Source organism: Xyrauchen texanus, chromosome 35, assembly GCF_025860055.1.
Source record: "Xyrauchen texanus isolate HMW12.3.18 chromosome 35, RBS_HiC_50CHRs, whole genome shotgun sequence".
Classification (NCBI taxonomy): Eukaryota; Metazoa; Chordata; class Actinopteri; order Cypriniformes; family Catostomidae; genus Xyrauchen; species Xyrauchen texanus.
In genome coordinates this window covers 6,841,192-6,856,341 of record NC_068310.1, presented here as the reverse complement: position 1 = coordinate 6,856,341, position 15,150 = coordinate 6,841,192, and the positions used below count along the sequence as shown (strand labels likewise).

The 15,150-nt window shown below is 34.7% G+C and overlaps 1 protein-coding gene across 1 annotated transcript in view; it reads right to left on the bottom strand.

Annotated features, from left to right (window-relative positions):
- Positions 1 to 14,647, bottom strand: part of LOC127628466 (microphthalmia-associated transcription factor-like) — a 71,099-nt gene extending 56,452 nt beyond the window's left edge. Inside the window, exon 1 of the mRNA XM_052105221.1 lies at positions 14,449 to 14,647. Within this exon, the coding sequence (XP_051961181.1) occupies positions 14,449 to 14,552 (104 nt within the window). The 5' untranslated portion in view covers positions 14,553 to 14,647. The remainder of the gene's footprint in view (positions 1 to 14,448) is intronic.
- Between the last annotated feature and the right edge of the window lie 503 nt (positions 14,648 to 15,150).

The following is a 15,150-nucleotide window of genomic DNA, read 5'->3' as shown; positions in this document are numbered from 1 at the left end:
CCGATTGGCCGATTTCTCAGGAAAATAGCAAATTGTACTTTGCGGCACTTAATTTACATACAATACACCCACAGTTTGCATGCCTATACACCCACATTATGCAAAGACTTCCACCCAAGCCCACTTGTGTTTTGCACTGGCACAAAAATTGCTCTTAGAATTAGTGCGATCACAAAATTAGGTTAAGACATTCTGCACAGTCGTAGCACATAGTGCTGTGCTTTGAACACTCATGAAAACAGAACCCTTAAACTTAATTAAATCAAAGATGTTGTTAAAACATCTCTTGCTGTGTCCTAAGTGACACTCTATACACTATGCAATCAACCATCTAATGTATGAAATTTCAAAGTGTAGTATCATCTCAAATGGACCACTAACAATTTTCATTACATTGAAACATTCATCGTTTAGCTGAAGAATGTGATGTTTCAAATGCATGCAATGTGTTGCCACTAGCTTTAGTCCCTTAGCCAAACTCAGTCAGCACTTATATCTCAAATAATGTACATATTTACACAGCGTGGGGTGAAAGGCATTCAACTCACATTTGTAAGTTGCTGTCTTCACTGAAGTTTCGCTAGTTAACATATGCACTGTTAATTAAAATGTTCAGTTCATCATCGTGGGCAGGTAAATCAGCTCTTTCTGCTACGCCATGCAAGCCCCAACCGTTCAACTGCATAAAGTGTCTAACATTCCACAATTTGGGTGCATCTGGGTACTCGTAGTACTCTTCTTTTTGTACCATTTTCGGTTTGAACACACTACTTACACTACAAAATGGTGTGGAAAAGTGTGAAGTATGTGATTTGGGATGCATCTTCTGTCCTAACATACTCATACTGTTTTTAATAGCATACACACTGGCACGGTCTTCAAGAAAATGTCATCTGAAATATTCCATGCCAACAGAAAATGTGCGTAATGTGCAAATTACATATTCTGTATACTGCAGAGTAATATGTTACTAGTATGCTATTCTGAACAGAGCTCTTTGTCTCAGAACTGCTGAGAAATGAGAGTGGCTATGAAACGAGACATCTTACCGAAATAGACAAATCTAGTTTTTGTACAAAGAAAAATGTTTTTGCTGTATGTTAACAAGTGAACCAGTTATTGAAAATAGCAGATATTTTTGTCAATGTTTATAGTGTGCTGCAAGCCATCACCACTCACAAATAGTGGTGCTCTTTGTTGTAATATTTACAGGATGGTTGGGGCTTCATTCAATTTCGCCCTTGTTGCCTCCTATTTCAATAATTAAGTTTTATTCATTCTCTCCTCACTTGTTTGCTGGGCTAGAACTCCCTCTGTCAGCTCAGGCTATTGAGACCAGGACAACATACAAGTCAAGAAAACACAGCACAGCTAAATGAACAGTTGTACTATACTGTTATGTTAGGCAACAAAGCACTCTACCATACTGTCTGAAGCTCCTATGTCTTGTCTAAACTTCACAACCCATGTTCTCTGGCGTTTTTATCCACTTAAAACGAATTAGGGCACAAGCATTGAAAGTGCAGAGACCCTATTGTTCTTCTAAGGATTATTATTATTATTAAGTGATTGGTCCAGCTATGAAATCGGACATCAGAAGACTACTTGAGAGAGTTCGAACTGCTTCAAGAACTGTGCACCTCCAGAGTGAGGAAAAAGTCTAGAAAAATCACTCTGGACCCCACTCACCCAGCCCACTACCTTTTTGAACTGTTGCCTTCTGGCAGGCGCTACAGAGCACTGAGCACCAGAACCATCGAGTACAGGAACAGTTTTTTCCTCAGGCTATCCATCTCATGAACATTTAAAACTTATACCCCATTGAGCAATAATTATGTGTAATACACAGCTTAGTCTATTTATATTTATACAACATACCATAGCTCTTTTGCCATACATTCCCTCGCATCTGTATATAACAGATTTGCATTTGTATTTTTACATACATATATATTAGGGGTGTAACAAGTAGCATGCGTCAGTCTAGTGTTGGCGTGTACAGAGAACCTATCTGTTGATTAAGAAGTTTGTTTGTTGAGATAAAAAGATCAAACTTGTGAGATGTCTCAAAAAATGAGATGTATGTTTAGGGGTATAGTATTGGGGCTAATCACATGTGTGTGACTATTTTGGGTAACGGTCATAGCACCTCCACCTGGCAGCAGGAAGTGTGACTCTTACAACAGAATTAAAATAGTCCTCTTATGTGTACCCAAATTACTACAAAATTGTTTAATATAATGTGAAATACCAAATGCACATGTCCAACATACATTGTTTTCCAAAAGTCAACAGGTGGAGATGGACCCATGGTGTTTGGGTCCGTTTAAAAGCTATATTTTTCAACATGTTATTGTCTAAACAATTGATGCCTAGGTATGAAACGGTGCAATACATTGAACTGACTGTATTTCTATCCCTCACATCCTTTTTACATTTCAAATTATATGTTTTTTTCTCTGTCTAAAATCTATAGTCAGGTCATTTGAGAATTGCAAATGTGGTCTGATACAAATATCTAGAGAGCCCAGTTGACAATGGCCTAGTATTCAATGAAATACAAGACAATTAATTTACATAAGAATGGCTTTACAAATGACCAACAGAAATTGGTCAAAAGGTTTATTATCCATTGGCGAAGCTGTCAGAAGATTTTGGAATTGATACATGGAGGAAAAACACTTCTGTTAAATTTCCAACTTTGGCAAAGTTATCAGCCAATAACCTCAAATCAGCAAAAAATTGTCACTGTAAAGCTTTGAACCATTTATAAAGGTTTGCAAAGAGCATTCAATTCTAATGTTAAAAGTTTAGTGCACAACAAACTACACAGGTTCATCACCGTTAAATGGTTTCCTATTTTGCAGCAAATACAAGCATGTTTTTATCTTACTGTAACTCTCCAAATATTTAACACAATATACGAAAAGACTGAACTCCCACCTCTTCAATTGTGTCATTTACAGTCTTCTTTATTCCAGTAACTGACTGCTGTACTGTCCACACTGCATGCATTAACACTGCCTTTATGCTCTACTGTATGTGTAATGATACCGCCATGACTCAAACACCTCCTCTCTGTCGTTTTCTTCACTCGTTCAACGCTCAACTTTTATCAGCCACACTGGAAACACTGACACACTCACACTTCCAGAATGAGGTGACAAGGAGGGAACTGTTTGAGAGTAAATGATTTGATCTAATTTGTAGAACTGCTTTGTAATGATTCACTGAATCATCAACATTTATTTTAGGCTTCTGCTATTGAGCATTATAATGTATTAATTAATACGTTTTAGTGGCAAGTGATTTGGCAAAGTGATTAGTTATTTGAATAATCACCACAATGCAAAACAATTTTGTTTTATTTTACAAAAATATTTCTCACATTAAATGGCTGATATAATCAAATAGGACATAAACTACCCTTTACATGGCAAGAAATGAAGAGCAAGAGCCATCACCCCTCAAGGTCATTCATGCTTTAATGGTATATTTTCAAATTGTATCAACGTGGATTTTGTCTTATGTTGGTTAACTCAATGTAAACAGGCAAGAAAAAATGGATACATGTAAAAATATGAGATTTGTGGATTAGGTGTTGCAGCATATATGCAGCCTGTGTAAACAGAGCTGTTGGTTATGTTGTTTTTTTTTATTTAACAACAATACTGAAATGAAAACAAGAAAAGCACTCACTGCTTTTGGCTGGATAACTTTAGTAGCTTTAAAAAGTATTAATGTATATATTTAATTATCATGCAGAAAAGACTATACCAGTAATTTAAGTAGGTTTATTTTACATTTAATATTTTTTTTTTTTTTTTTTTTTTAAAAAAGCCTATTTATAATAAAATAAAAAACTATATATTTTAAGTTTTACTAATTTAATTTCATTAAACTTTACACAATTCAATTTGATGGAATCTTGTTATGAAATTGAAATGCATAAATTATTTTATTGCTAATTTTATTACCTGTTACTGCTGTTAGATATATTTATGTTGTGTGCTTAATTAATACATTTTTGGTATTAATTTTTTGCTGTGGTGTCAAAACGGTTTAAATTCATAGTATCTAAAATTGTGAAATTACTCTGCTACTGGTCTAAATTACTGAAATTTTGGTATTGTGACAATCATGGACTAAAAAAAATGTTTTAATTTCGGTTAGTTCTGAGCAGAAACTGTTCTGCGGCCTACTTTCCAAATGGTAATAATTGTAAATAAAAGAGCAGTTACTAAAGTTATTTTTTAAATAATAATACTCTGTCTATGGAGTGGGTGAAATACCAGTTGCAGTGTTGCCAGATCTCACAAGAGAAACAAGACTCCTGTTTTGAAGAAAAGGACTTAATGTTTTGGTTGTTTTCATTCCTTGAACCGTTTCTAGTCCCTGGTGATATATCAGTACACCTAAAGATTAAAAGCTTAAGACAGAATATACAGAAAAAAGTATGCTACTCCAAAGAAAATGTTTGTCTTAGGGCTGCACAATTAATCGAAATAAAATCAAAATCGTGATATGACCTTGTGCGATTATTAAATCACAAAGGGATGCAATTTAATTAAATAAATAAATTGTCTGCTTCAAAGTTTATTTGCGCAGCACTGTCCACTCTATATTAAGTTATAGTATTATTACAGTGTTTTTAGAGCAGTACTGTGCTCCACAACTCCATCTCATACTTAGAGTAACAGAGGTGCTCAGAGTTCGGTTCGATTTGCTTACATGCGCTAAGCACTTTATTTACACCGGCGCATCCCTTTTGAAACTGTTTTTATAATCATCTGTGGTAGCAGCATCTTAGTCTCCACCAGGCACAGGTGTCATAATAATTCTGTGGCATTACAATACAAAAATGTTCATTATGGAATAGTCATTTTATCTCATTTTACGTAACATGAGATCACATTAAACTCTAATGATGATGCATGAGAGCAGCACTGCAGTATGTGCAAGACTGAGAAAAGAATTACACAGCTCAGATGCACTCTAAACTTTATAAACAGCTTCAGGTGTTGTACATCGCGAAGTACAAGGGAATTATACAAATATCCCAAATAAGTAAAAACAGAAGCACTCTCATTCTGGAATAAATGGAGTCTGAGCCCTTTAAAGGAAACACCCAGGTGTTACATCTTAAATGCAGTTATTTAATGTGTTACAGCTTTATTAAAGTTTAAATAATTCAGAAGCAGGTCATGTAATTAACTACAAACTCTGAAACTGGCATTTCTCTGTGTGGTCAGCGCCTCTTCTATGAGTTGTGTGAATGTCCCGATCTAAGGGGGAGAGATTGAAACTGCACCCTACTGAGGCTCACTGTGTCACGGGATGCTCATCCCTCAAGCCCGCACGCTTAATGCAGCTAGATTATAATGCGCTGGCTCGTGACTTATTGAATCATAATATATGTCACTGTGTATTATGAAGTAAATTGGCAATATGCAGATTTATTAATAAGAAAGAGGTTTTTCTTTTGTGAGTTAAAGACGGATAGAAGTGAACAGAAAGGTGAGAGAGGAAGTCATCGCCCCATTATACACTGCAACAATATACGTTTCTGATTTGTTTTGTCTTGTTTTCCAATAAAAATATCTAAAACTCATATAAAACAACATACATTTACTTTAGCAGCTATACTGCAGAAGAAAAAATTGTTATCTGAGAATGTTGAATATAATATTAAAAATACAAATATTTTAATATATCTAAAAATCCTGTAAAAAAGATGCATTCACCTGCGGGGCAGCATATAAGATATTTAGACGTGCTTTTAGAGAATAGATCTTGAATATAAGTATAATTTGTTTTTACTGCACTCGCAGAAGTATAACCAAGTGAAACAAATACACATACATACAAAAATACACTGATATTTAAGATCCATTCTCTTAAAGCAAGTCTAAATATCTTTTATGTTGCTTCTCAATTAAATTGATCTTGTTTTAAGGATTTTTACACACTTTTAAATGGAAAACAAGACAAAAACACTTGATAACAATAGTTTTTATTTGCAGTGAAATTCTTTACTGAATTAAACTTAATAAAAAGTATTTTTTCCCTTTAATTCAGTGAACGTAATTTATATTTATTTCTTTATAATTAGTAAGCATTTTTAATACAACCTTTTAAGTCAGGGCACAAGCTGAATAATCGGTTAAGAGCTAATGAGTAATCGTTGCAATAATCGCAGATTAGTCGAATAATCTTTCTAATAATCGTTAGATTAATCGATTATCAAAATAATCGTTAGTTGCAGCCCTAATATACAGTGGAGAATAGTTTGAATAAGCCTACTTGTTTTTAAGACTTAGAGTAAAGAGTAAACTTGAATATTTTGTATTTATTTAATTATTCAATCATCCACTATTATTTTTGACAGCAAAAACTAGGAAGCAACTGTGGAAACAGGGAAATTCAGTTAACAGTGACATTGAGCAAAAAGTTTACATATAACCAGTTTTGACAGAGCTGCTGATAAAAGTTAAATGATCAGCATTGGATGATTAAATGAAAAATAAAAAAATGGAGATCGGTGTCAGATGTTAAAATCCTGATTGGAGCATCCCTAATATTAAAGTTGACTGGGTTTCAAAAAACAAATGATGATAATTAATGGGCTGTGACCCTACAACAAAATGGACAAAAACTGGTACACAGTGGATGGGTACAATTTAAATATAACAAATATGTTTTTTGAATATGAATATGTTTTTCTCTCTCTTTAACTGTTTATATATATTTATTTGTTTGAGGGAGAATAAAACAAAGTTTGGTTCTTTTTAAGTGGGCTCAAGTGTGAAAACCCCAGTAGTCTTTTGGTATATGAAAAATATTACTAGATGGCAAATAAATCGAGTCATTCTTTACAGCCAATTATTGCTGTTGTGTTAACTTTGTGCTAAATGGTCCAAGCACAATATAAGCCTAACTGTGTTGAGGAGGAAACTGTTACAAGCTTAAAAGTTACTCATAATTTATAGTGGAACTACAGTCAAGCTATATATAAGAGAGCAATACCAACACAGTCTTGAGACAACTCGTAATAATTCATATGAACTGGCGAACATTAAAACGTTTTCTCCATACAGACCATTATTCATGGCACACAAACGCTTTGAGTTAGGGGTTGAGGAAAAATCATATTAGGGTGGCAACATTAAACTATAACAGATAAATATGTAAATTATAGAAAAGACTAAACAGAGCTAAAAACAAAACAAAACAAAAAACTTATAATAATTTATATAACAGGCTTGAAAACATCAGAATTTAAAAGATCACAACAAATTTCACACAGGGACACAAATGAATTGGTGAACAATTTCTAAAAACTGATTCAAAATGAATCAGAGCTCCCCACAATACAATTGAGAAATAGAGAGAGATATTTCATCAGAGGAAACGGCATGTGCAATTCAGTGTGACAGAAAGGGTGAAGTGTTTTCTCTCACGACACAGTTACGTGTTGCATGGAATAGTTGCTGTCCACTACTGAAAAATGTAGTCAAGTTAGTAGAAGATAGTAGCATCACTACCTTTCATTAGCTACTCCCCAACACTGCAAACCAAGATCATTTATTGTAAATTAATAATAACAGACACTGCAGGGCCAACAAAAACAGATGATCTGACAAAACTATATAGCAACACCCGAACTGTGAAACATTGTGTACTCTTTGTAAATGCTTTTGTTTACATCGTGCTAGTGGCCGAGCTCAGGTTTCTGCACTGGCAAAAGGTTTCAAATGTTCTCCGTGTGTCCCATAACCCAGATGACACAACATCAATTTCACAACTGCCTTCCAGACTAACTACTCAGCAGCCCACACTACATCCCACACTTTTTACTACACCCAATTGGTGGTCTATTTCGGGTATTTTGTGGAATGTGTGAAACATCTTTAAATGACTCAAGAGTCTGGTCATCCTGCTTTTAATGCATTCATGTTTACTAGGATTTTGTAGTTTATTGTTAAGGTTAATATAAGGTTATCAGGTTTAAGGATAATAACAGATCAGATCAAACTTCGAAATGCATTACCATACACTGTATATTCTATGGATCCACCGATATGAACATTTTTGTGCCGGCACTGATACCGATTTTAACAAAAAAGCCATACGCCAATATCAATACTTTGCCATTCACCAAAATGTACAAAGAGGTAAAAAAGCTAACTATGAATAATTCACATTGAACATGGATTGGATCTGTTGAAAATGCGACAGGCCAAAATTTTAAAGACAGCCCCAATAAAAAATATATATAAACAACATTAAAAAGATAATATATATAGAGTGCAAGCTCTTCTAACTGTGGCAACTATGTGGAGCTATTACATGCTTTTGCTGAGAAAAATGAAAAGTTAGCTAGACATTTGGAGACATCCACTGTATTTTTTGGCTTTACAAATAGAATACAGAACGATTTAAGCAGTCGGTGATGTAATTACAAATTATTTCAAAGAGGAGATTAATGCAGCCCCATTTGTTGCAGTTGAAGTAGACGAGACAATAACAAATAATGGTTATTTGTCTAAAAGTGAGGTGACTTTCGAGGTGAAGGAGGCGAATGATGACATACGATAATTGCTGAATATATATTGGGAGCATCAGATCTTAATGGGGTGCAGGCCAAGATTAAAGAAAAGATACACAAAGCCACATTTACCCATTGTTATGCACACAAATTGAGCCTAGTGCTCTCGCATTCAGTAAAATACATGTCTGAGTGTAAAACTTTTTTTAAAACAGTTGAGGGACTTTTTCAATAAGTCGACCAAGTGCACCCACCTACTGGATGATGTTATGAAGCAACATGTAACAAGAGCAGCGCCCACGAGATGGAGCTTAAATTCTAGACTAGTGCAGACGATCAGCATGTATCAATCTGATCTGTGAGCAGTGTTTCGGATTATGAGCGAAAATCCTGATGGTTGTTATAATGAAACCCTGATGATGGCTGCCGGATATGACCTCTGGCTGTCAAAAGCATCAACCTGCGTCTTCATAATGGCATATGAGGGCATTTTCAAATGAAACCGATGCACTCTTTTGTGTACTGCAGTATAAAGTAATGGACATTGGATTCTGCTGTGTGTGAATCCGCGACACAATGGGAGTTGTGAAACAGCAGAGACAAGAGTTTGACAGTTCCTTTAATCAATTTGAGCAGAAATGTGTCACACTTGGCCTGACAGACAATGCAGTAAACAGCCGATCAGAGATGAGAGGAAAAGAAAGTTTTATAACATTCTGGACAATGTCAGTGTTCAAATAAAAGCTAGGTTTGATAAAGCTAACTTTCCTTGGTTTGGTTGATTGCATAAAATTTTACGAAATGCCACAACATTGACTCAAAACTGCAGAGCTTATCAAAATATGCAAAGTACTTTGAGATTGTTAGACTAAAGGCTGATCCTATCGGACTGTATAGTTTACAAATGGTGAGGAACTAATCTAAATCACCTGGACAGCTCCTCAGCTTTTTGGCCCAGAATGATCTTATGCAGACAGATCCTGAGGTGACAAAGTTACTCCAGCTGGTACTCACTATGCCAGCTACTACACCGTCTGTTGAAAGGTCATTCTCTGCTTTGAAATGACTCAAAACATACAGTCGGAATCGGACTAACCAATGACGACTTTCATCCCTGGCAATCATCTCTATTGAGACTTTTAAAAATAAAAGAAAATAAAGAGGACATCTGCAACAATGTCACATCTTTGTCCAGAAGGATAGGCGAATGGACTTAATTTACAAGTAAATGTAAGACCATGCAATATATATTTTCATTTGTGTTGAATGAGTATAAACAGTGGAACTGCATTCACCTATATAACGAAAATCGAATATGTAACTTACCTGTATGCATGTATTGTAAAGAATGCTGATATGAAATATGAAACAGACAGTCGAACCAATAGTCATTGTGCAACCTGCCAATTGAATGGTGAATTTAAGCTACCTCTATTGGGTTCATATGTTGCTCTGATACTAGCCAGTGCCTCCCCAGCCACTGACGTCACCGCACATCCCTGCATCCCATTTAAAGTTTGCAATCGAGAACCACTGAGCCAGATACTGAAACTTGCAACATAGAAATTCATAGGAAATTAACTAGATTTTTATCACTGAAACTGGATTGCAAATAAAAACATTGCACAACGGTTATTATGAAGTTAATATGGATGCACGTTTAAAGACTCATGCCTGAATCTTTGCTGGGGAATTTTGGGAAGTTCACAGAAAAGAAAAAAAAAAGTCTGACTAAGGATTTGTGCTGATGCCTGCCTAAAAATACACTCCAACGTTCCGCTGTCTTGCATCAAAACTCCCAACTGCAGTGGCCTTGTAAATGACATAGCTATGAAAGAAATCAGACCACCTTTCACGTACTTATCTGCTATTGTGCAGTGAAATAATGTAAGACAATACTCATCAGCGTTTGCCCTAATTCTTGGAGGATAAGTTTCTATTGATCACATTATTGCAATCAAAAAAACAGCTCATGAATGAAAAAAGGGAGTTTCATGCAATACAGAGGAGGGAAATAAGCAGTTGTGAGGAGAGTTGGAATTGATCCAGTGAGGGAATCAAGGATGTTCTTCCACTGGTTTGTATTGTACTGGACTGTAAACACCTGTTTCTGCTGCTCTGACTCTGGTGCCAGATCAATATCAAGAAAACAAAACTCCCTCTGTCATCTTAACACAAGTCAAAACTGCCAACAGCAGGGTCTGTGACTCATGCCAGGGGTCTTACAGATCAAGGGCATAGATTATATTGGGTTGTATTCAAATGAATGCATGTTATCTCACATTATGTGAAAAACTTAATCAAAACGGCAGGACATATCTAAGGGTTCATCTCCTTATTTTTAAAAAGCCAATAGCCTTTAGAGTATTTTACAGCCAGGAAAAAAGATTTATGAATGATACAACAACTATTTTGATATTCAATTAATTTGTTTTATTTATTATTTGTTTAATTAATACAGCTGTTCAATCATGATGTCAATTAGTAAACCTGGAAGGCTAATTCACCATGGGTTCCCTCAGGAATTTTCAAAGGGGTTTTAGATAGAGATTTTCGAATGACTGGTAAAATAAGATATGTGGAGAAAATAACTTGGAGACTTTCACGTTTTGTTCTAGAGCATAAATAACATACAGACATGCATCAGTTGTGGATTTTGAAGCCATTGTGTCTTTTACAAATGAATTTTGCTAGCTCTTCACTAAATAAGGACTACAACAGTTGGCCATTTCATAAAGCACATAGCACCCATGCTCATGGTAGTTGTAGTCCTTAATTAGCATTGTGATAGCAGCATGTGTTTTTATAAAACACAGTAGCTTCAAAATTAATGTTAGATGTATGACTGTGTGTAATGCATGTTCTAGAACAAAATGTGAGATTCTCTTCAAATAATTTTAACCACAGGCCTTATTTTACTCTAAATCTGCAATTATAAAGATTAACGGCTCAAAAATGATAATTGTCTTCTGGGTTGTTGGACTACAACCAGAACTGCTCTATTGAATGAATAAGCTAAAAGTTATTTAAAGTGTCCCTATGCTTTGGACAACTTGCATTGATGATTTTTTTCATTCAAATGAGTTTTCTCCATTTAAATAGATCTTCTACTGTAAAATGACTTCATTGACAAAGATTGTCAGTGCACTGCACAAAGATCCAATTTAACATATTCATTGTGAACTATTTTTATTATTGATTTTTATCCATTTGTTGTTTTAACCCTTTCCAGTTTGTACCAAAGTCAAAAACAATGGTAAATTGACACTTAAAATGAATAAAGTCTAGACATTTCCTTTTGCAACCAGGTTAAGAAAGGAACGATATTATGAGTATTAGCGCAACCAAAGACACACTGCCTTTACTATGATTTGCTGCTTGCTAGTTGGAGGTTGGTGGTGTCCTATAATTAGGGGGAGGGGACATTCTCATTGTAAAGTGCATTTAATTTGGAAATAAAAAATTGTGTACGAGTCCTGAAAGAGTCGACTAATCCACTCAAAAACGTCCTGGTAAACTCACCCAACAGATGCCTGTAAGATGGTTGATTGATTGATGACAATGACTAGAATTAGATATCAGGCAAACATCTAGACTGCACGTATTCCCCTCCCCCAGTTAGATATGGACCATGAAATCAGGTTACCATGAAAAATCCATTAAACATCTAGAGCCATAATCTTAAAAAAAGACCAATACAATAATAAACTTGAACACAACAGCTAAATTATAAATTTGCAATTATGAGTTAACTTATGTGTACAATTTTGTATCCTGTTTAAAATAGCCCCAAAAATTCACCCCTAGCATCTGAGGTATTGGCTGTGCTTCTAAATTTATGTTGTTAATTTTCACCTCATGGCGGCCAGAACTGTCAGCCTCATCTAAATTAAGATCTCTCCGTCTGCCAATGAAGTTTCATGCAACTCTGTCAAGAAAAACGCATTTTGTGCTAATGGATAATGGATGATTATATGAGTCTCTGCATTTGTTTTATATAAATGAAACATTTTAATGGAATTCACTGTTGTTTGTGCAATGTTTAGTAATACTTATAGCATAATGTATATTTTGTGTAATATATGATGAATATTATATTTTCTTATGTATGAATATTTCAAGTATATTATATATTTAAAAATATTATTTATATATGAAATATTTTGAATTCTGACATGGTGCCACACAAAGCTTGAGGTGACAAGAGGGATAAACCCATTGTAAAAAATAAAATATTTAATCCTTCAACAATTCAATATATATTCTGCATATTCATGTGCTTATCTTATAGACCTAAATTAATCATATCAACTTAATGCTGTAGAAACTTAAGAATCACCCAAAACATCTGGACATCAGAACTCATATTAAAGTTCATCATGTGAAGAATTTCATGAAGTTTCACAGATCTTATTGTGATTATTATTTTTTGGCTTGTTCACACGTTTGCCTTGACCATATAAGCAGAGTTAAAAATCAAAGAATAGTTTCCTTTATGTCGTTCTACACAACAAACATATTAATATGTGATTAAAATAATAATATGCAGTCAAATCTGGGTTGCAAATCTGGGTTTACTTACAGTGTACTTATCCAAGAAATTACTGAGTGTTATTAGGTAACTACATGAATTTAATATGGGTTAAGATTAGGGTTAGGGTTAGGTTTAGAGTTAGTACCTCATAATTAATGTAGTTGTTGTAATAATTTAGTATGGAAATGTAGAACAGTACTGTAAAATATAGTGCTACCCAAATCTGCCACTCACTCACAACTGTCCATCATGATCACTTAAGGTTAATTTATTATGGACTGTTCTTATAAATGTGCAGGATCCACTTCACATTAGGTGGCCTTAACTAATATTTACATACATGTTATTGCATTGTAATTACATTTAAATTACTTGCATTTAATTACATTTGTAGTTACACTGTTAACTTTACCCCAAACCCAACTCTTACCCCAAAACCTAACTCTAACCCCTAATCCTAACTTCTAAACCTACAGTACCTCAACCTCAGTAGCAGCAAATGTGACCATTTTGCAGAACAACATGTAGTTACATCGTAAATACATAGTCTTGTATGTATTTAATGTTAGTGCATAGTAGTTAAAGCCACCTAATAGAAAATGTGACCACTTATTACATTATGCAAACAGATCATTAGTTAATATAGATTAATTTAATTGGAAATCTCATTACAATGTGTTCCATTAATTCACAAATGTCTTGAAATACACTCAAATAATAATAATAATAATAATTTTAAGATTTACGCATTTCAATTTAATCACAAAATTCCATCAAATTAAATGGAGTAATTTTTAATAAAATGAAGAGGAAAAAAAAAACAAGTTATATTAATTAAATTTTGTTAAACATGACTTGTTATAAACCTTAAAACTAGGCTAAAATATTTTTTGAGTGCATTGATGTGTTCAGAGTAACAGTATAGCCTACATAATATATAATGACGTATCCATGAAAGTTATTATAAAGTGGAGCCAAAGTTAATAAAACTCTTTGACCTGTCATAGAGACATATATGACTAAATATTTGATGATGATGTCCTAAGGCGTTGTCTAACTGTACCACCCATACGCTACAAGCGACGCGACAAATACAGCGCTCCCATTATAGTCTAATCCACGCGGCCGTTTCGTTCATTATAACAGAAGTGTTCTTGTTTGTTGCGTACACTAAGAGCGCTCAACTGATCCTTCCTAGAAAAAAACAAGCCAATAGAAAAACTAATATAAAAAAAATTACAATAAAAAACAGAAACCGTTTTTCTGAGCATATGATTCTTATAAATGCATGCAATATAGAGAGTGCAGTTCGCGTCACAGCTGTCAAATGCAGAAACAGGAGACGCGCTCCGCTCAATTTACCGACCTGTTTTTCAGCGGCTGACTCTTCAGCTCGTAATATGTTTTAGGCTCTTCGTGAAATTCCTCACCGACCTCAAAGTCGGGCACGATTCCCGATTCCGACTGCATTTTGAAAGTTGTCAACTTTTGTCAGCTCCCAGGTGATGAAAAAAATAATGCGTCAGTTCTAACCCGTACTTTCAGACGCATGAAGTGCCAGCCACCGTGATGTCAAGCTTTCAAGTCTCCTTAAGCTGCAGCGGTCCGCTAGTTTCATTTTGTAGTCCGTCAAGAGGGCGCTTTCACGATAGTGAATGGCGCCGAACATGAGCTGGAACTACAAAACCCAAAAAAGTGACAGTCATGTGTCAGCATATTTTGATTGGCCGTTATTAAAAAGGAGGCGTTACCATTTTTTTGCAAAAGTCTGTGTCAGGCTCGATAAAAATGCTGTTATGTAAAGGAGAGGGATACTTTAACATTTTACTTGTACATTTTATTGAATATGCTTCATTCACCAGGGATAAATGTTGTGTTATTTTCAAGCACACCTTATTAAATCATCGCTTCAGTTTTGTAAACAGTACAATCGATGGCCACACGATGACAGTATAATTAAATCAATAAAGTAACATCATACTTTAATGCTTTCAGCCATGACCTGACAAATTCTCAAATATTTGCATTTGGTACTAGCTAAGCTGGTTTATTACAGCATATGTACTAC